Below are 21,488 nucleotides of genomic sequence, written 5' to 3' on the forward strand. Positions count from 1 at the left end.
CAGCATTTTTCTCCTCCTTTTGAGAAAGGAGTTCTGGACCGTTTGCTTCGGTCTCCCGTCCACGGACCTAGAAATCTCGAAAAGCTGATGCACTCGGTTTCTGTTGTTGATGTGGTTGTTGTCACAGAGAAGCGCACGGGGAGCACGCAGTTTTCTTGAGCACGACAACCGAAATGATGGTGTGACAGTTTCACATACATCAGCAAGCAACGGGACACATTGAAGTTAGAGAGTGTGGCTGAGTGGGTGTAGGTTAATTGGCGCGCCGCAGCTTTCAGCACTTTTGCCGTTCTCAGGACGCGCCTATATAATTCTGAGGAAAGAGCCAATCCTGCACAACCGGGGCATGATATTTCTTTATGGCCGAACTGGAGGAATACTTTTTCCACATATCATAGCCTTCCTAATCTCACATCGCTAGCTTTTCTCGCCTCTTTCAGTTTGCTTACACACTGAACTTTAGTCTCTATAGTGTTCAGTGCACTGTCTCCACATGCTCGAATTGTTTTGCCCAAGTATCATTTTCACACGCTTTGGACAACCAAAAGCTTGATCATCATGTGAGCACAGGGAAGTGCCGCGCAGTTGCATGCCTGGGTATCTGAGTTTCTCACTATAAATACATCATAGGGCCTCACGACAAGGCCCATGAATCAAAAACTACCTTCTCTCACACTCACTCTCATCAACCCGACCAGCACTCCGGTGATCTGTGTATGTCTCTGAGGCAGTGCAGCTCCTTAGTTGGTGTCATTGACAGGGAGCTCTCTACAAAAAGGATGAAGATTGGCAAGGCCCCGGCACTCCTGAAGAAGGCCGTGAGCATGTGCAAGAGCAAGACCAGCGTGCTAGCGGCAAGACTCCTCGTCCTCGCATCGTTCCGCCGCAAGGTTGTCATGGCCAGTGTAATCTCTAACAAGATCCAGTCGCTGATGATGGCTGCCGACCGGGTGATGGTGAGAGTGGATAGCTGCCACAAGGCTCTCGTGCTCCGGAAGGCCGAGAAGTCGCTGGCGATCTATGGGTGTGAGATTGTTGATGATCTCTCTCATCAATTCAAACTGTTCGACCAAGAAGAAAATAGTGATGGTGGCTGCCCTGACTGGACGTTGCACCCCATCTTCAACGGTGACGACAACTGTTCCTACACTGAGGAGTACTACGAGGGGGATGACGATGAGCTGTCAGCGATGTATGTAATCAGCAGCAATCGAGATGTAGAGAGGTTGGAGTTTAACTTTAACATAGAAGACGATATCGACCAGGCTGCCGAAATATTCATCAGCAGGTTTCGAGAGCAGATGAACAAAAGCTTTTAGTGATCCACTGATCCTTTGTTTTGGTATATCAACATGATACTGTGTTTAGCAAGCGCTGACAAAGTGATAGTAGTGGTGGGTAAGAGAGAACAATACAGTCGATAGTCTCAGATGCATGGATTTAAATTTTTTGTCCATCCCCAGCATGTATAGGAGTTTTTGCAGCGGTCCAGAAAGTTAGAAGTTTTAATTCTAAATGTGTGTTCGCACGGAGCAGAGGAGACAACCCGCACCCACCTCCCGCACCCGCGCGGTGGCGCCGCGCCGCTCCGGGCGGTCCCCCCAGCGACTCCCCTCCTCTCCCTCCCCAGCGGCTCCTCTCCTCCCGCCGCCGCCGCCTTAGGCGCCGCCGGGCAAAGCCCTGGAGGCGTGGCGGCGGCGGCGGACTTCCTCAGCCATGGCATCCGTGGGGCGATCCGCATCGGGCTGTCGACGGCAGTGCCTTGGAGCGGCGGCGACTAGAGGAGGGAGAGGATCTCCATCGTTTGGCGGGCGGCGGCGGTGGTTCGGGTCCGATCTTGCTCCTGACGGGCTCGGGTGGGCTGCGATCATACTACTGCGGTCACAACGATGCCGGCTTCGTGCAGGTTTTCAGGTTCTTTCCGAGGCACAAGGACGTCATGGGCGACTGTCCTTGGCATGGTGGTGGTGGCCTCCTCCTTCGCCGGAGGTGGTCGGCTAGTTGCTGTGGTGGCGGATCACAAGATCCGTCTACTCCGGTGATGAAGATCTAGTCGACGACGAGCTAGCGGTGAAGGCGCCACCGGTGAAAACCGCGCCTTGACATCGTTCTTGGCGGATGATGGCGGCGGCTGTTGGCGTCGTTCCCTTGCGAAGGCATCATCTTTGCTGGCCTCTAGGCTGGCTCTTGCCGAGTTAGGGACTAGCGGTTGTCGGTGAAAACTGTGCCATGATTGGCGGGCGATGGCCGCGTTAAGCGTCGCTTCCTTCTTAAAGGCATCGTCGTCGCAGTCTGCGGTTACTCACTCGTGCTGCTCCGGGGGAAACCCTAGATCTAGGTCTCCCGGATCGGATGACGACGGTGCTTCCTGCGTCGTTCTACCTCTTGGGGTATCATTTTTGGAGCAGCGGCTGGATGGAGGTGGATCTTTGGTGGAGTGGTATTCATCTACCACGTTGACGTTGATGATTCTAGGCGGCGTGGAGCTGTAGGGTATCGAAGACGGGCGCGGACTGCAGGACACGTGCAGGATGGTGGAGTTGTCTGGTGTCATGGTGACATCGACGGCCGGTCTGGCAAGATCAATGCGGTGATCCCTCTTGAAGATGGGTGCGAGGAAGATGACGGTAGCGATTTCTGTGGCGTGTGTGTTGGCGTGCGCTGAGAGACTGCTTGACTGGATGTGCTTCTTACCTGCTATTGGGTGGTTTGGGAAGGCATTTGGTTGTTTGGATTATGTGAGTTGGTGTATTGTCATCCTCTTCATCCTTCTGTAGGTTTAGCGAGGTTGTTTTGAGTTTGATCTTTTGTATTGCTCTTGTAAGATGTTGTGAATAATCTAATAAAAAAAGCCGTGTGTATCCCTTGGATGCGGAAGTTGGGGCGATTTTTCCCCATTTCGAAAAAAATGTGTCTGAAAGGAAAGAAAACACCCACGAGTGACTAAATCTTTTTCTAAGCTGTTTGAACTCTGATCGATAAAGATTTTTTTTTTAATTTAAAAGGAGTTTGAACCTTGATACAAGCATTTACCACTTCTCCAAATAGTATCTTACCAAAATCCATATCAGCTACCACCACCACCACCCCCCCCCCCCCTACTATGCTTCATTAGTAGGGAAAAGCCTACATGTCACGTGCCAAATTGGACTATCAGCCATAGGTGGTGGCCCGCGACTGATAACTCGTCAGTGATATCTGTTTTTAGTCTTGTGCCGAAGTACTAGCTGCGTGCCACAGCTACCCGCTACCATTAGTCATAATGGCAGCGTGCGCTCGGCTCGCAGCTAATAGCTCGCCCTACTGCTCGCGTGTTGTCCTATGCGCTGCCATTATGTTATAGGGGTATGAACAATAGTTGCACGCTTCCATTATTGTTGTCCGTTTTCATTTTTTAAACGAACGCCGGCTTATTCCAACTGATGTGATATTGCATGAGAATAACACAAGATATATAACTCTTTACTCGATATAACACATTCATATATAGAACCGACATGCTTAACAATTTACAGTTTTGAAAATCACAATCAACATTTAGAAAGAACAAAGATAAAGTTTTCTGACTATATATATCACATAGATTGTTTCATATATTTGCAACACATCTCAATCTGAACTATTGTGGAACATTCCAGTGGGAGAAATCACTTATTGTAACAGAAACGAGGTCATCTGTTCGCGGAGCTGTGCTAGTGTCAGATTCGTCAGCTCCCCCACATCCAACTTAGGTTGCGAAGTAATAAATATGAATGATTGATCAAAAGAGGTACAAAATATGGAAAAAATATATAGTAAAAATAAAATAGAAGATGTTTGCATACCAATCTAAATGGCCTATTTTCCTGCATTTTGCCCATTATGAAATTCATATGATAGGTAGCATAGAAGCCACATAACATGGATCCTTCGGGCTGTTGGTGTCACTCATACATAGAACATAGAAATTATATAATTCATATATTATCTAATAAGTAAATCACTGACTAGTAAAAATGCTAGCAAAACTAACCGGAAAAAACATGTTATGCTCTAGTGATGTGTAACTGATCTTCTCTGCATTTTGTCCCCGCGAGCGAAATGCGATAAATAATCTAAACAATATGAATGACATAAATCCTTAGAATAATACTGACGACATCAGTTTATATTATGCGGATGAAAGAACAATCACCTATCAATAAGTTCCTTTGCATCTGTAAAATCTCTCGCCGGATTGCTAAGGTAAGAATCGAAATAATAGACTTGGCCATCCAATAGTGAGATACAAATAAGAATCCAGTGAAAGCTAAAATTTAAACTAGTTAGTTGCATAAATTCGAGAAAATGCGTAAAAAAAGATGCATATATAAGTAGTTATATTTTTTCCTTTTATTATAGGTCCACATGATTAACTTGTTATATTTGAAAGCCAGATTCATCACATGGGTAATGTAGTTCTCGATCACGACCGCGTCTGAATCAATTGACTGTCGCGAAATCATATGAGGATCTACGATGAGTACTCTGATGTTATTGACCTTGGATCTCGTATAATTGAACCTAGATAAACAAAATATTTGTCAGTAGCAAAACTATGCATACCTACTAATAAGCATACCCCTATAGCCATTTCCCTACTAGTGTTTCATTGACAGTTTGACATTGCTAGAGTACCCGAGAAATGCCCTTCTAGTATGCACGGGATATACCGTGCATGCCGTACCTTTTCTCTCCTTCCTTTTTTTTTAAATTTCTAATTTGGTGTGAAAAAGATTTTCTCCTTTCCCACACTACTAAATTAAGTTCTAAAACTTAAATTTCATTGCTTTTCAACGATAAGTTCAATTTGTAAACCATTTCAATATTTGAGTTCCTAGCGAAGAGAACTTCAAAATAAGACAAACATTGAATAATTCTTTGGACTAATTTTGAAAAGCAACTGGTGAAACTTCATAAAACTTTGGTGAACCTTGATGAAAAATTCGACAATTTTATTATGTAACATCATATATGAACGTGTTTCAGGAAGCAAATTTTGATTTCTAAACTTAATGATTTCTTTCTTTCAAACAATTACTTTTCACTCTGTTTTTAATTTGGTTCCTCAGAGTTAGAAAATATTTGGCATTTGCGTATTTTTAAATTTGGAGACACAGGTTTCTGAATATAATTTTATTGATTTTTATTGTGCATCATCATGTTTGAATGTGTTTTGAAATTGATTTTTTTTTGAATTTATCGAAACAAATATTTTTAGGATTATTTAAAATATATCATCGAAAGAGATTCACAGATTCAAACAAAGCTGATAAATATTCCAATAATTATGATTATTTCAAATTAAACACTACCAACTAAATCCATCTAATTAAATAATGAGAGAGTACTAGTACTGTGGGGTATTCTAAACTAGTAGTTAGGAAAACCGAAAAAAGATGTAACGGACAATGTCTGATTTCCTGTATATTTGAGACTAGCTAGCTCATGCATTTTCCATTCGAACCAAAGAGGACCCTCCTAGTCCTTGTTTATTTCCTTTCAAAAGGCTTACACGTTTCCGTTGTTGATGTGGTTGTTGTCACGGCGAAGCGCACGGGGAGCACGTAGTTTTCTTGACCACTGCAACTGAAAATTGAAATGATGGTGTGACAGCCTGCTTGCTATATGGAAGCTAGTGCACGCAGGATCGGGAAGAAAAGCCACACAAAGTCACAGGCAACAGCAAGCAACGGGACAGACTAAAGCTAGAGAGAGAGAGCGCATGATTGATTGTCGAGCTACAGCTTTCAGCAATGCTGTAGGATTGAAAGAACCATCACCAGCGGGGCATGTGTTCTCTATGCCTTAACTGTAGGAATATATACTTTCGACATTTCCTTCCTGACCTCATATCGCTAGCTTTACTTGCCTCTTTAAGTTTGCCTCCACACCCAACTTAGTTATTCTATATAATGTTCACTCCCTGTCTCCACATGCTAAAATTGTGATCTCCAATTGTTATTTTCACACGCTTTGGACAACAAAAAATGTGACCATGACGACATGACGTGAGCAGCAAAGTCGGGCACCGTGTTTTCTGAAGTCCTTACTATATATACATCCTAGGGGCCTCAGGGCAAGGCCCATGAATCTGAAACCACCTTGCCTCACACCATCTGCGCATGCCAAGCCTTACTCTGACACTCTTACGTAGTGCAGCATCTTAGTTGTTGCCGTTCATAATCAGCTGCATGCTAGGCCACCTCTCTCAGCTACAAATATGAATATTAGAAAGGCCCCTATGCTCCTGAAGAAGGCGGTAACCATGTGCAAGAGCAAGACCGGCGTGCTAGCGGGCAGGCTCCTCGTCCTCGCCTTGCTCCGCCGTAGGATGGCTAGAGTGGGCTCCATCTCGCACAAGATACAAACGCTGATTGTGGCCGCCGATCAGGCAAAGGTGAGATTGGACTATCACAAGGCTGTCTTGCTGCGCAAGATCAAGACGATGCGGACAATCCATGGCAGCAAGATCATTGATCTCTCGCATCAGTTGGCTCTGTTCGATAAAGAAGAAAATGGTGACGACAGCTGCCCTGACTGGACATTGGACCCCATCTTCAATGACAACCACAATTGTGGCTACATTGAGGAGTACACGGGGGATGAAGAGGAGCCCTCAGTAGTGGATATAATAAGGAGAAACCCAGAGGTAGAGGGGTTGGAGTTCAACCTGGACTACGATATCGACCAGGCTGCCGAAATGTTCATAATCAAGTTCCGAGAACAGATGAACAGGAGCTTTTAGGATCCTGTGTTTGGTATATCAACGTGATCATGTATTTGGGCAGCACTAACGAATTGATAGTGGTGGCAGGTGAGAGAGAGGAATACCATGGATAGTCGGATTCATGGATATGCATCCCCAAGGATAGGTATTTTTGCAGGCCTCGACAAGTTAGAAGTTCTAGCTATGTTCTAAATGTGTGTTCGTATGTGTCTCAATGGAAAGAAAAATACTAATGATTTTTTGTGATTGTAAATCTTTTTCTAAAGTGTTTGAACTAGGATACTAGCGTACAAGGCTTCACCACATAGTATCTTCTCAATAATCGATACCGACATTCACCCCCTACTACACTTCTTACACAGCTAGATCACTCGTGAGGCTTGCGGTCTTCGATCGATAAACGACAATAGGTTCGTTGCTACATTCCTATCACTGATTTACGATGTTGTGCCTCAAATCAAACAGGCTACCCCAATATACCGGTTGCTGATGAAAACCCACATTGAGCACTAGTGGCAATTTTGCGGATTACGTCGACCCTATATGCTCCCATTATTTTCAAGGTCACCTCCATTTCTAACAAGCATTTGCAGAGTGTGATTTGACCATGTCACCGTTCGACAAGTCTTGCCCCGTCCGCACTAGCTACTCTCTCTAATCCAAAATGTAGGTTTTTCTAGAGTTAGACACCCATATTTTGAAATTTTGTCAAAAGAGACCACCTGCCCTAATTCATTGATAAAAAGGACCACCTCTGAATCAAATTGGCAAAAAAGACCACCTATTGCGTGGCGGCAGGCCCCCCAGCCGACACGTGGAGCTTGCCGCCGAAGACTGTGGCGGCAGGGACCCGCCGCCGACCGGCGTTGCGACACGTTAGCCCGTAGCCCCACCGTCAAGACATTGTCGACCGCCGCGGGCCATGCCGCCGCTGCACAGGGTGGCATGCCTGCGTGGCACATGCCGCCACACGTGGTGGAGGCAGACCTCGAGCGGGAATCCGGCCGGCCGACCATGCCTGGTGCACTGATTTCGAAGACCTGCTGCACTGATTTAGAAGCGACGACGAGACGTGAAGATGTCGGAGATTCCCGCCCGATACAGAAAATTAACCACCGAAAACGGCCTATTTACGTAGGAATTCTATGCTGATACAGCAATTAGAGCACCGACAGCCTATATCAATAATTCTGCATAAATTGTTTTTGTACTCACACTAATTGAAGGCTATATAAGTCGTCTTTCCCGCATAGAAATCGAAATAGCAGGATCAAGTTTGCCTTCTCCGCGTCTCTGTTTCGTGCGCAAAATATTGGAGTGAGTATGAGTGTGCCTTGCTCAGACCAGGATTTTAGGCCGATGAAGGGGAAGAATGCAAGCTTGCCACCGGGGGTGAGAGCAGAGAGGTGTTGGTGCGGCCGCCTTGCGAAGGTGAAGGAGGTGGTTGATTTTTCAGATAAGTTCGGCATGAAATATTTCATGTGCGCGAGCTATGATCATGATCCACCTAGACAAACAAGTTTATCATCCTCGAGGCCTGCGGTATGTTCTAACAGCATGATTAAAAAAATTATTTGTATGTCATTAATTTTCGTTTATTAACCGTATTATTTGTGTTGCGGTCTCCCCCGCCCCTTTGCATGTGGTTTCACTGGATAGACTAGGAGCAACCGGATTGGGCACGCCGCGAGGTGGAGGAGAAACAACAGCGTGCATGGGCAAGGTTCCATGAGAATGAGCATTGGGAAAAGGCTGCTGCTAATGATAAAGCAGAGAGAGAGAGACATATACTAAAATTAAGGGCGGATCAAGCTCGAAATCGTGAGGTAAATCAGAAGAGTATGGATGATGATGTTGCACGTAGGTATCAGAGGAAGATGTGCGCAGAGAGACCCGTGAAGCGGAAATGAAGAGATTAAGGGAAAGAGCTGCTGAGGCGCAAGCGGCCGAAGAACGCGGCAACAAGTCCGGAAAATGGCCACGCCGGACGCAGGGAAAGTAGAGTGATCTATTTGTACTAACTACGTATGTTAAATTATGTTTTACTTTGTCGTTGTATCTTAAATTCCATTGTAGTGATTAGCCATATTTTAATTGTAGTTATATTTCCATCTTTATTTCGTTCGATGTATTAATAATAAATGTTGATTTCTCGAAAATAGTTCGCCCCGAAAGTTCCCGCCATATTTTTTCCCGCCTTATTTGTTCCCACAAAAATTTCCCGCCTTATTTTTTCCCGCCAAAGTTTCCCGCCTTATTTTTTACCGCCAAAATTTCCCGCCATGTATCCTCGCCTTTTCGCTGAGCCACGTGCTATAAAACCCCTCCCCGGGCATTCATTTGTTGAAGAGCGCTCAAAAGGCCCGTGTTGCGATCTGATATGATGCAAACATCAGGCCGATCTCTCACGACTCCCATCTTCAAGCAGCTGAGGAACCATAACCAGCTATCTTTGTTTTAACTCTCGACAAGTGCATAAGCAATAGGCAAAAGCTGATTATTTGCATCAGCTGCGATCGCCACCAAGAGTGTGCCCTTGTACTTTCCTGTGAGAAAGGTACCATCTATTGACAGCACCGGGCGGCAGTGATGGAATGTCCGTATAGTTTGGGGGAATGCCCTGAATAAACGATCAAGGATTTTTTGGTTTTCCTCCAGAGGGTGTTGACGAACTCTCCTGACCACTTGAGTCCCCGGGTTAGTTGTTGCTATCTGATGGAGTAGTCTCGGGGCAAGGTCATATACCTCCTCATAGGTGCCATACAATCTCTGGAAAATCTCCTCCTTCGCCCGCCTTGCCTTACTAAAGCTGACCGGGAAGCCAATCAGATCTTCCACGGTTTTTTGCAGCTTCTTTGTACCAAGGGTTATATCTTCTTCCACAGCCACTTGCATGATATGTGATACATATTTTGCAGTGACATTGCGGTGTTTGTCAAGAGCCCCCAATTGCTGGTAGCTATGGAGTTCTATTTTTGAGATATGCCATGGCTGACATACCCCAGGGCTCACCCGAGCGATAACTCTCCCCCCCTGCAACCCTCATTCAATTTTACGCATATGAATTTCAGCTGCCTTTGATCAGACTGCTTCACTCTGTGTTGCCGAGATATGGCCAACGCATACCTCTTCATTGCTTGGTCAGCCGAGTCTTTGTCTGCGAAAGTTTGCCCAACCTGCAGACTCGCCTCCCCTAGGCCTGGAACAGAGCGGTATTCATTGCTGATGGTCATTGTTTTTAAGAACTCAGGGTCCATTGGTGCCGCAACCGCCCTCCGGAAAGGACCGACGCCTTCTTCGTCCGAGGAGGATTCAGACGAAGAAGAACGAGCGTCATCGTCCAACGCCTCCGGCAGTCCTTCCACACGCTCGCTAATGTCAACGAACGCGGAACAGTATCCTGGCTCGGCAGCAAACTAAGCGACCATCTGCTCCGATGGGCCGGTGATATGGCCTGCAGTCAGTGCGTCATGCTCTGATTGGCCTATCATGCCTGCTGCAGTCAGGGCCAAATGCTCTGATTGAACGGTGCTCGGTCCTGTGATGATGACCATCTCCTCTTCACCAGCGCCGGTATTGCTTCTGGCACAATCATCACCGGATATAAACTGAACATACACCATGGGCTCTCCGTACATAGCAACAGCAGGTGTGCTTGCAAACCTCATGTACGTACCCCAATTTCAATCACTCTTTACCTCCAGCAAACCCCAACGGACACCCATCATTCCCTCCTACGACGATGAGAGCCTCAACGGTCATCTTTTTCCCACGCATCTCACGCCCAAACTGTGCTCGGATGCATCTTCTAACATCCAAAAATTCTCTATTGACCATGTCTGTCACTACAACTTAAACTGAGTCGCAGCGCGAGACATCGACACCAGAAAATTCGTCGCGTACGACGTCTCCATAAAACACTAACACAATTACCATCGTACCTACCGCACAACCATATTTTTAAAATAATGGTAGATTACAACACTAACATGTGATTAACAATTTTAAATAATCGTAACGCAACACCATCTATAATAATTTTAACACCATTCCGTAATAATTCTATTAGTCGCCTACCGCTCACTCATTTCATAATAAATTTAACACCAAACATAACACAACACCATATTTTAATACGCAACAAATTATAATAGTACCAACTACAAAGTTAAGTTAAAATAAGTACGGACGGATTTTAGTACCTCAACTTCAGCCCTCCACTTCTAATATTATCTTAAAATACTTCCACCTTATTGCAATCAGAGCAGTCTATAATCAAATCGATCTAAATTAATACAGGTTCAACATATTTACTTAGACCATTAATATTTTAGCATCATATACTTATAATTACAAGTTCATCATTCGTACGTGATATATTTCTATGCACATAAAATCATAGTCTATATATTACGCATGTTGCATACATAAAACATAAATTCTAAACAGCACATTCAGTTAGCTATTTACGTTCTAATTACATGCATGTTGCAAGTCCTAATATATTACTCAATACTAACTACACAGACTCAATAATACCTATGCATGCATGCATGCATGCAACTACAGAACATGCATTAACTAAACTAATTACACTACACAACTAATTATGCTTGCTTCTTCAAATCCTTACCTTGATATCACAGATTGAGCAAACACTTAATCAGCCGACAAATCTTCAGCTGCGAGCAGGAGACATCAACTACGTGAGGAAATACTAAGTACCCGAAGAGCTGTGAAAGTGAGATGCTGTCAGAGTGCACAGAGTGAGAGTGAGAGTGAGATGTTGTGAGAGTACACAGAGTGAGAGTGAGAGTGCGGAGAGTGAGAGTGAGAGTGAGAGTGCGCGGACAGTGACAGTCTTTATATAGACTCAGCTCATCTCGATGAAATCAAAGCAACAGTTTAAGTGCCAAAAGCAAGCTAATTTGCAACAGTTTGAGCAACACCGAAAGCAAACCAATTTGCAATAGTATAGCCTAAAAATCAGTGCCTCACCAAAGTCAGTGTGATGTTGTCGGTCTGTTCGGACAGATTCTCTCGCGCGGGAACTGCTGCCTCTGATGTCTACTTCCCCCTCCTTTTCCTGTAGACAGTGTTGGGCCTCCAAGAGCAGAGGTTTGTAGAACAGCAGCAAGTTTTACCTTAAGTGGATCACCCAAGGTTTATCGAACTCAGGGAGGAAGAGGTCAAAGATATCCCTGTCATGCAACCCTGCAACCACAAAGCAAGAAGTCTCTTGTGTCCCCAACACACCAAATAGGTGCACTAGTTCGGCGAAGAGATAGTGAAATACAGGTGGTATGAATAAGTATGAGCAGTAGCAATGGTACCAGAAAATAGCTTGCTGGCGTGTAGTTGATGGTGGTAGTATTGCAGCAGTAGTAACACAGTGAAACAGTAAACAAACAGTAGTAACGCAGCAGTATTTAGGAACAAGGCCTAGGGATTAGACTTTCACTAGTGGACACTCTCAACATTGATCACATAACAGAATAGATAAATGCATACTCTACACTTTTGTTGGATGATGAACGCATTGCGTAGGATTACACGAACCCTCAATGCCGGAGTTAACAAGCTCCACAATTTGTTCATATTTAAGTAACCTTATAGTGTAAGATAGATCAAAAGACTAAACCAAGTACTAACATAGCATGCACACTGTCACCTTCATGCATATGTAGGAGGAATAGATCACATCAATATTATCATAGCAATAGTTAACTTCGCAATCTACAAGAGATCATGATCATAGCATAAACCAAGTACTAACACGGTGCACACACTGTCACCTTTACACACGTGCAGGAGGAATAGAACTACTTTAATAACTTTGCTAGAGTAGCACATAGATAAATTGTGATACAAACTCATATGAATCTCAATCATGTAAAGCAGCTCATGAGATTATTGTATTGAGGTACATGGGAGAGATGAACCACATAGCTACCGGTACAGCCCCGAGCCTCGATGGAGAACTACTCCCTCCTCATGGGAGCAGCAGCGGTGATGAAGATGGCGGTGGAGATGGTAGCGGTGTCGATGGAGGAGCCTTCCGGGGGCACTTCCCCGCTCCGGCAGCGTGCCGGAACAGAGACTCCTGTCCCCCAGATCTTGGCCTCGCGATGGCGGCGGCTCTGGAAGGTTTCTGTGGTTTTCGTTGAACGTATCAGGGTTTTCGATCCAGGGGCTTTATATAGGCGAAGAGGCGGCGCAGGAGGGTCGAAGGGGCGACGACACCATAGGGCGGCGTGGCCAGGGCCTGGGCCGCACCGGCCTATGGTCTGGGGGCCCAGTGCCCCCCCTCTGGTCCTTCCCGGGTGTTCTGGATGCTTCCGGTGAAAATAGGAACTTGGGCGTTGATTTCGTCCGATTCCGAGAATATTTCGTTACTAGGATTTCTGAAACCAAAAACAGCAGAAAACAGAACCGGCACTTCGGCATCTTGTTAATAGGTTAGTTCCAGAAAATGCACGAATATGACATAAAGTGTGCATAAAACATGTAGATAACATCAATAATGTGGCATGGAACACAAGAAATTATCGATACGTCGGAGACGTATCAGCATCCCCAAGCTTAGTTCTGCTCGTCCCGAGCAGGTAAAACGATAACACAGATAATTTCTGGAGTGACATGCCATCATAACCTTGATCATACTATTTGTAAAGCATATGTAATGAATGCAGCAATCCAAGACAATGGTAATGACATGAGTAAACAAGTGAATCATAAAGCAAAGACTTTTCATGAATAGTACTTAAAGACAAGCATCAATAAGTCTTGCATAAGAGTTAACTCATAAAGCAATAATTCAAAGTAAAGGTATTGAAGCAACTCAAAGGAAGATTAAGTTTCAGCGGTTGCTTTCAACTTGTAACATGTATATCTCATGGATATTGTCAACATAGAGTAATATAACAAGTGCAATATGCAAATATGTAGGAATCAATGCACAGTTCACACAAGTGTTTGCTTCTTGAGGTGGAGAGAAATAGGTGAACTGACTCAACATTGAAAGTAAAAGAATGGTCCTCCATAGAGGAAAAGCATCGATTACTATATTTGTGCTAGAGCTTTGATTTTGAAAACATGAAACAATTTTGTCAACGGTAGTAATAAAGCATATGCATCATGTAAATTATATCTTACAAGTTGCAAGCCTCATGCATAGTGTACTAATAGTGCCCGCACCTTGTCCTAATTAGCTTGGACTACCGGATCATCACAATGCACATGTTTTTACCAAGTGTCACAAAGGGGTACCTCTATGCCGCCTGTACAAAGGTCTAAGGAGAAAGCTCGCATTGGATTTCTCGCTATTGATTATTCTTCAACTTAGACATCCATACCGGGACAACATAGACAACAGATAATGGACTCCTCTTTTATGCATAAGCATGTAACAACAATTAATAATTTTCTCATTTGAGATTGAGGATATATGCCCAAAACTGAAACTTCCACCATGGATCATGGCTTTAGTTAGCGGCCCAATGTTCTTCTCTAACAATATGCATGCTTAACCATAAGGTGGTAGATCTCTCTTACTTCAGACAAGACGGACATGCATAGCAACTCACATGAAATTCAACAATGAATAGTTGATGGCGTCCCCAGTGAACATGGTTATCGCACAACAAGCAACTTAATAAGAGATAAAGTGCATAATTACATATTCAATACCACAATAGTTTTTAAGCTATTTGTCCCATGAGCTATATATTGCAAAGGTGAATGATGGAATTTTAAAGGTAGCACTCAAGCAATTTACTTTGGAATGGCGGAAAATACCATGTAGTAGGTAGGTATGGTGGACACAAATGGCATAGTGGTTGGCTCAAGTATTTTGGATGCATGAGAAGTATTCCCTCTCGATACAAGGTTTAGGCTAGCAAGGCTTATTTGAAACAAACACAAGGATGAACCGGTGCAGCAAAACTCACATAAAAGACATATTGAAAACATTATAAGACTCTACACCGTCTTCCTTGTTGTTCAAACTCAATACTAGAAATTATCTAGACCTTAGAGAAACCAAATATGCAAACCAAATTTTAGCATGCTCTATGTATTTCTTCATTAATGGGTGCAAAGCATATGATGCAAGAGCTTAATCATGAACACAACAATTGCCAAGTATCACATTACCCAAGACATTTATAGCAATTACTACATGTATCATTTTCCAATTCCAACCATATAACAATTTAACGAAGGAGAAACTTCGCCATGAATACTATGAGTAGAAACCAAGGACATACTTGTCCATATGCTACAGCGGAGCGTGTCTCTCTCCCATAAAGTGAATGCTAGGATCCATTTTATTCAAACAAAACAAAAACAAAAACAAACCGACGCTCCAAGCAAAGCACATAAGATGTGATGGAATAAAAACATAGTTTCAGGGGAGGAACCTGATAATGTTGTCGATGAAGAAGGGGATGCCTTGGGCATCCCCAAGCTTAGACGCTTGAGTCTTCTTGAAATATGCAGGGATGAACCACCGGGGCATCCCCAAGCTTAGAGCTTTCACTCTCCTTGATCATAGTATATCATCATCCTCTCTTGACCCTTGAAAACTTCCTTTTACCTTTCCTCCCCGGCAACGGCGCCAGAAAATAGCTTGACGTCTACTTCCCCCTCCTTTTCCTGTAGACAGTGTTGGGCCTCCAAGAGCAGAGGTTTGTAGAACAGCAGCAAGTTTTCCCTTAAGTGGATCACCCAAGGTTTATCGAACTCAGGGAGGAAGAGGTCAAAGATATCCCTCTCATGCAACCCTGCAACCACAAAGAAAGAAGTCTCTTGTGTCCCCAACACACCAAATAGGTGCACTAGTTCGGCGAAGAGATAGTGAAATACAGGTGGTATGAATAAGTATGAGCAGTAGCAATGGTACCAGAAAATAGCTTGCTGGCGTGTAGTTGATGGTGGTAGTATTGCAGCAGTAGTAACACAGTGAAACAGTAAACAAGCAGTAGTAACGCAGCAGTATTTAGGAACAAGGCCTAGGGATTAGACTTTCACTAGTGGACACTCTCAACATTGATCACATAACAGAATAGATAAATGCATACTCTACACTTTTGTTGGATGATGAACGCATTGCGTAGGATTACACGAACCCTCAATGCCGGAGTTAACAAGCTCCACAATTTGTTCATATTTAAGTAACCTTATAGTGTAAGATAGATCAAAAGACTAAACCAAGTACTAACATAGCATGCACACTGTCACCTTCATGCATATGTAGGAGGAATAGATCACATCAATATTATCATAGCAATAGTTAACTTCGCAATCTACAAGAGATCATGATCATAGCATAAACCAAGTACTAACACGGTGCACACACTGTCACCTTTACACACGTGCAGGAGGAATAGAACTACTTTAATAACTTTGCTAGAGTAGCACATAGATAAATTGTGATACAAACTCATATGAATCTCAATCATGTAAAGCAGCTCATGAGATTATTGTATTGAGGTACATGGGAGAGATGAACCACATAGCTACCGGTACAGCCCCGAGCCTCGATGGAGAACTACTCCCTCCTCATGGGAGCAGCAGCGGTGATGAAGATGGCGGTGGAGATGGCAGCGGTGTCGATGGAGGAGCCTTCCGGGGGCACTTCCCCGCTCCGGCAGCGTGCCGGAACAGAGACTCCTGTCCCCCAGATCTTGGCCTCGCGATGGCGGCGGCTCTGGAAGGTTTCTGTGGTTTTCGTCGAACGTATCAGGGTTTTCGATCCAGGGGCTTTATAAAGGCGAAGAGGCGGCGCAGGAGGGTCGAAGGGGCGACGACACCATAGGGCGGCGCGGCCAGGGCCTGGGCCGCGCCGGCCTATGGTCTGGGGGCCCAGTGCCCCCCCTCTGGTCCTTCCCGGGTGTTCTGGATGCTTCCGGTGAAAATAGGAACTTGGGCGTTGATTTCGTCCGATTCCGAGAATATTTCGTTACTAGGATTTACGAAACCAAAAGCAGTAAAACAGAAGCGGCACTTCGGCATCTTGTTAATAGGTTAGTTCCAGAAAATGCACGAATATGACATAAAGTGTGCATAAAACATGTAGATAACATCAATAATGTGGCATGGAACACAAGAAATTATCGATACGTCGGAGACGTATCAGCCTCCACCGAGCACTTAAGGAGCATCAAAGTCTGTGTAATTAGCAAAGTCAGTGTGATGGGACCTGTCGGCTGATTCCCGCTCAGACCTGCCTCCATCGCAGGTGGCGGCATGCGCCACGTAGTCCTGCTGCCGCTCTCTCCGGTGACATGGCCCACCGTGCCCAACGGCGGCTAACGGCGCTGCGGGCGAGCTAACGTGCCGCCACGCCGGTCGGCGGCGGGTCCCTGCCGCTACAGCCCCCGACGGCAAGCTCCACGTGTCGGCTGGGGGGCCTGCCGCCACGCAGGAGGTGGTCTTTTTTGCCAATTTGATTCAGAGGTGGTCCTTTTTGTCAATGAATTGGGGCAGGTTGTCTCTTTTAGCAAAAATTCCCATATTTTTGCATGTAAATTGCAAACACTATTATGCTAAAAAGTAAGAATGATTGCTACACGTTCTTTTACAGTTTTTCTTCCACATCCAATTAATAGAAGCTCAATTCTAGATGAAGCTAACGGGTAGCTAGATAAGAATTTCACAAGAAAAATGTACCAAAATCAAGAGGCGAATTGAAATAGTAAGATAAGACGATTATTATAATTACAAAAATGATTACAAAAATGATTTGTCCTAGTAGTTTGCTCCATCCAAGTTTGATGGCGCAAATCAATTGGGCAAGTGTGGTAACAATATATACACATGATATCATGCATGGAACTTGATGTGTGGTTGCCTCAATGAGCGCATGGCAAGCACGTGCGCATAAAGAAGCAAAGGTAAGCAGATCCCACGGCAACACAAAGCAGCGGAGAAAGAACAGACACACCGGCCCTATGGCATTTGGGGCATGAAACACATGGCTGACACCGCCAAGAAAAGCTGGCCGGTTTAGTCCCAAGCTAGCTTTCGACAAAAATAATTTTGTTAAGCTATCATCAGCTTTAGATCGTGACAATTTTGTATCCAAAGAGCCAATAAGCTCCCTGTGGCAGGATCCTTTTGTGACATACTAATGTATTTATTTCTTTTAGTGCTCACTCCACATACCATTTGTTTTTCTCCAATGCTGCATTCACATGCTTTGCGAGGGACCAAAAGTATGATCACGACATGATATGAGCAAAGGTGCTTGCGCGTTTAATTCCACGCCCAGTTTCTGACTATAAGTACACTCTTGGAGCCTCAGGACAAGTTCCATGCCTCAGGAACCAAAACCAGCTTCTCTCATCTCAGTTAACTACCCCGTTTCAAATCTGAGCCAGCTGCTTGACCACCTCCCATCTCTCAGCAACAAACATGAAGATGGGCAAGGCCCCGATGCTCGTGAAGAAGGCGACTTCGATATGCAAGAGCAAGACTAGCTTGATCGCGGCCAGGCTGCTCGTCCTCGCCACGCTCCAACGCCGCAGGATGGCCGCGGTCGCTATGATCTCCAACAAGATCCATACGCTCATTGTGCCCGACCGGGAGAGAGGGAATTGCCACAAGGCTGTTGCGATGCGCAAGGTTGAGAGTAGACAGGCTGTCGTCCATGGTGATGATATGGCCGCTAATTTTGCTCATCAGTTGGTCATGTTCGATCAAGAGGATGGTCATGGTGGCTGCCCTGACTGGACATTCGTGCATCCACTCTTCAGTGATGACATTGACGAGAAGTGCTGCTATATTCATGATGTTGATCTGTTACTCGATGCTTGCGATGCTGGCAACGATGAAACTTCAGTGATGGAGGAAATCAGGAGCAACAAAGAGGTAGAAGGGTTGGAGTTCAACATGGAGCAGGACATTGACCAGGCTGCCGATATCTTCATCAAGAAGTTCCGGCAGCAGATGAACCATGACTTTTAATTAGTGGTCTTGCATGAATGTACCTTATCCTTGCACGGCCTAGGTGTTATCCTTTGTTGTTAGCACGCCCACAAGTTAGATGATATTTTGGAGAATCCATATGAGTAGAAATTGATATTTAGCGTACATTCTTAAACATGCACTACCTCCGGAAAATACACCGATGCTCATGGGTGCTAGGGCACCATACACATGAAAAAAACACTAATTCAAAAAAGGCCAAACATTTTTAAAATTTTGTTTGGAATCAAAGATGATCATGTATTGTATTCATATAAATTTATTTTGCCATGGAATGATTTTCATTGGTTCCTGGATAAAAAAACTTGAAACACCCAATGTACAAGTACTATTCATGCTATATTCTTCATAATTTTGTTTTTCCCTCAAGTAAATGGGAATCATTTCTTTGCTATTTTTGTATACAATACTTGATTATCTTCGATTTCCAACAAAAATCCATTTTTGACTATATTTTGAAATTACTAAATTTTCTTATGCATATACGGTGTTGTAGCACCCAAGAGCCAATTTTTTTTAATGCTACTAGCCCTACTCTAAACTAAGTGTCTCACTTTTGTCTAGATACGACATATTTTAGTTACAGATACATTCGTATCTAAATAAAGTTGAGGCACTTTATTTTAGAACGGAGGGAGTACTTTTAAACAACTTTCCAAGATCTTAGATCCCTCACTTAACCTCTCTAGCAGGTGCCCCTACCACGCCCAATCCATATATCAGAATGTAGATGGTAACAACGTTACATCAGGAATTACATGAGATAAAATAAAATCTGGAGGATCACCATTCCACCATGGGTCTCTTTTGAGTTATAAGCAAATTTCGCTAATTCCTGCACAACTTTATTAGAATTTCTTGGACAATGATGGAAATACACCTCTATCATCTAACCGGCTTTTACGAAACATTCAGCTAAGATCGCCACATATCGATTCCAAACTTCAATCGTGTCGTTACAATATTTGACCAGTTTAAGAGAGTCCAACTCGATCAAAATGCTGGAGCATCCAAATATTTCTAGGAATTCATCCAAGCCTCGCAGTAGGCTTAACACCTCCGCCATAGCCAAACTTAGCACATTTTTAAGTGGGCAATACAATCCCCCTATCTCCTATCTTCATGTCTTTCTGTCTCTAGAATTCGATAAAACATTTGATCCATCATTGGGAACCATTATAAATTTTTAGGCAGTGGTATTGTATCTATACGTCTGTATGTACTAGCGGTTAATTATCGTGACCATAAGTCTATGCTGGAAAATTTTAGTTACATTTTCTGGAATGCAAAGGAAATCACTTTTTCCTTGAGACGGATTACTACAAATACATTTTTTCAGGGAAGAATAAGAAAAATTGAGCAAACATTTGATTTTTTTTTTGAGCACAATTTGATTTTTTTTCTTAGTTATCATTATCAGGAATTCCAAGCTAGCGTGGGCTTTCTCTTAGAAAGACGTTTTGGGCTTCTCTTAAGAATAGTGTTAGGCTTCATTAGCGCTTGCAATTACATAACTTTGGGCCGACCCTCTGCACTATATATTGTCGCTGATTACAACTCCACCATATGACCTAGCGAGCTGTGAGATAGGCTTAGAGATGCGCAGCCGCCACGACGACCAACTCTCCCAGATCCTTCACGCCGGCCACCACCGCTCCCTGTACGTGCGATGCAGCCATGGTTTTCGAACTGGTGCTCCACACATCTCTGGGTTGAAGCGGTGTTGAGATGAGATTTCCCCATATATCACTTCTAGGCGGTCGTGGTAAGCGCCGCCAAACAACGAGTGATCGCTTCGTCGGAGACCGGCCTATGGGGTAATCTCATCTCAACACCTCTTCCATCCGTGGTTCCTAATCTTCTAACGATCTTGCGTCCTCCGTTATTGATAATAGGCAAGTTTGTTGGGATCCCCTTTACATGTTGCTCGGCTAGTATCCTTGAATTCAGTTTTGACAGGAATAGCCTAGCAGTCATACCTCGTCCTATGGGCTTGGATAAGAGAGCTAAGTCGCTACTGCTGGTCACATCTGTAACTGACAGAGCGTAGCTCGTCCATTTGTAGAATGTTTCTACTTTTCTACCACATAAGTCCCTGTTGTGCTTCTTATAGCCTCTATTTGGACCAGTTGTAGTGTAGCCAAGACTGTTAATATTACAAGCCAGTACACTAATATTTGCCGTTTGAAATGTTGATTTTTAATATGATGCTGAGATGATTTAACTTCGGATCTGTTGTCACAGTTTGCCCAATGGTGAACACAATGTTTAGTGCATGCGTCATAAACAAATTGGGAGACTAAACTCCCAAAGTTTTTTTTTCTTCATATTAACAGAACAAACTTCGACTGGTGCTATTTTTCCTTCGCACGTGTCAGGTGTTACATTCCGGTGTTACATTAAGTCGATCTGACTTCTTTCTTTTAATTAGTTTTTTTTTTGGTTCGGTTAATCTGTTTTAATTAGATGTTGACATCAGATTTCTTTTTATTTTCCATGATTTCCCTTTTTTTTGTGTGTGTGTGTGTTTGTTGAATTCCTATTTAGTTCAGATCTGATTGTCTTGAACCTTAGTTTGATTGTAGAATGATGAATGAATTGCACCTGCCTAATTGCTATTTGCTCATACTGTATAAACTGCTGGTGACTTAATCAGAGCGGGTTTCAGTGGTATTTTGCTTTCTTCGAGGTGCTGTGAGTGTGAAGGCTTGGACGAGTTTCCTAAAATCTGGATTGTTTGATGAGTTGGCTA

General features: G+C 44.0%; 3 protein-coding genes and 1 long non-coding RNA gene across 4 annotated transcripts; all 4 read left to right on the forward strand.

The window, feature by feature from the left end:
- The first annotated feature begins 630 nt into the window (after positions 1-630).
- LOC127302374 (uncharacterized) lies at positions 631-1,516 on the forward strand. Its single transcript, XM_051332819.2, has one exon. It carries the CDS (start codon positions 717-719, stop codon positions 1,317-1,319), a length of 603 nt encoding a protein of 200 aa, XP_051188779.1. The 5' UTR covers positions 631-716; the 3' UTR covers positions 1,320-1,516.
- Positions 1,517-6,286: 4,770 nt separating this feature from the next.
- LOC127304218 (uncharacterized) lies at positions 6,287-6,766 on the forward strand. Its single transcript, XM_051334917.1, has one exon. It carries the CDS (start codon positions 6,287-6,289, stop codon positions 6,764-6,766), a length of 480 nt encoding a protein of 159 aa, XP_051190877.1.
- Positions 6,767-18,163: 11,397 nt separating this feature from the next.
- Positions 18,164-18,715, forward strand: LOC139831773 (uncharacterized). Its single transcript, XM_071821104.1, has one exon. It carries the CDS (start codon positions 18,164-18,166, stop codon positions 18,713-18,715), a length of 552 nt encoding a protein of 183 aa, XP_071677205.1.
- A 1,606-nt stretch (positions 18,716-20,321) lies between these two features.
- On the forward strand, positions 20,322-21,419 carry LOC139831115 (uncharacterized). Its single transcript, XR_011745695.1, has 2 exons — positions 20,322-20,553; positions 20,632-21,419. It is a non-coding gene; the product is annotated as an uncharacterized lncRNA (long non-coding RNA).
- The last annotated feature ends 69 nt before the right edge of the window (positions 21,420-21,488 follow it).

The sequence above is a fragment of the Lolium perenne genome, chromosome 5, assembly GCF_019359855.2.
Source record: "Lolium perenne isolate Kyuss_39 chromosome 5, Kyuss_2.0, whole genome shotgun sequence".
Lineage (NCBI taxonomy): Eukaryota > Viridiplantae > Streptophyta > Magnoliopsida > Poales > Poaceae > Lolium > Lolium perenne.

Excerpts from the sequence above, each read along its gene's own strand:
- LOC127302374 (XM_051332819.2), top strand. The coding sequence starts at position 717 with ATGTCTCTGAGGCAGTGCAGCTCCTTAGTTGGTGTCATTGACAGGGAG.
- LOC139831773 (XM_071821104.1), top strand. The coding sequence starts at position 18,164 with ATGAAGATGGGCAAGGCCCCGATGCTCGTGAAGAAGGCGACTTCGATA.
- LOC127304218 (XM_051334917.1), top strand. The coding sequence starts at position 6,287 with ATGTGCAAGAGCAAGACCGGCGTGCTAGCGGGCAGGCTCCTCGTCCTC.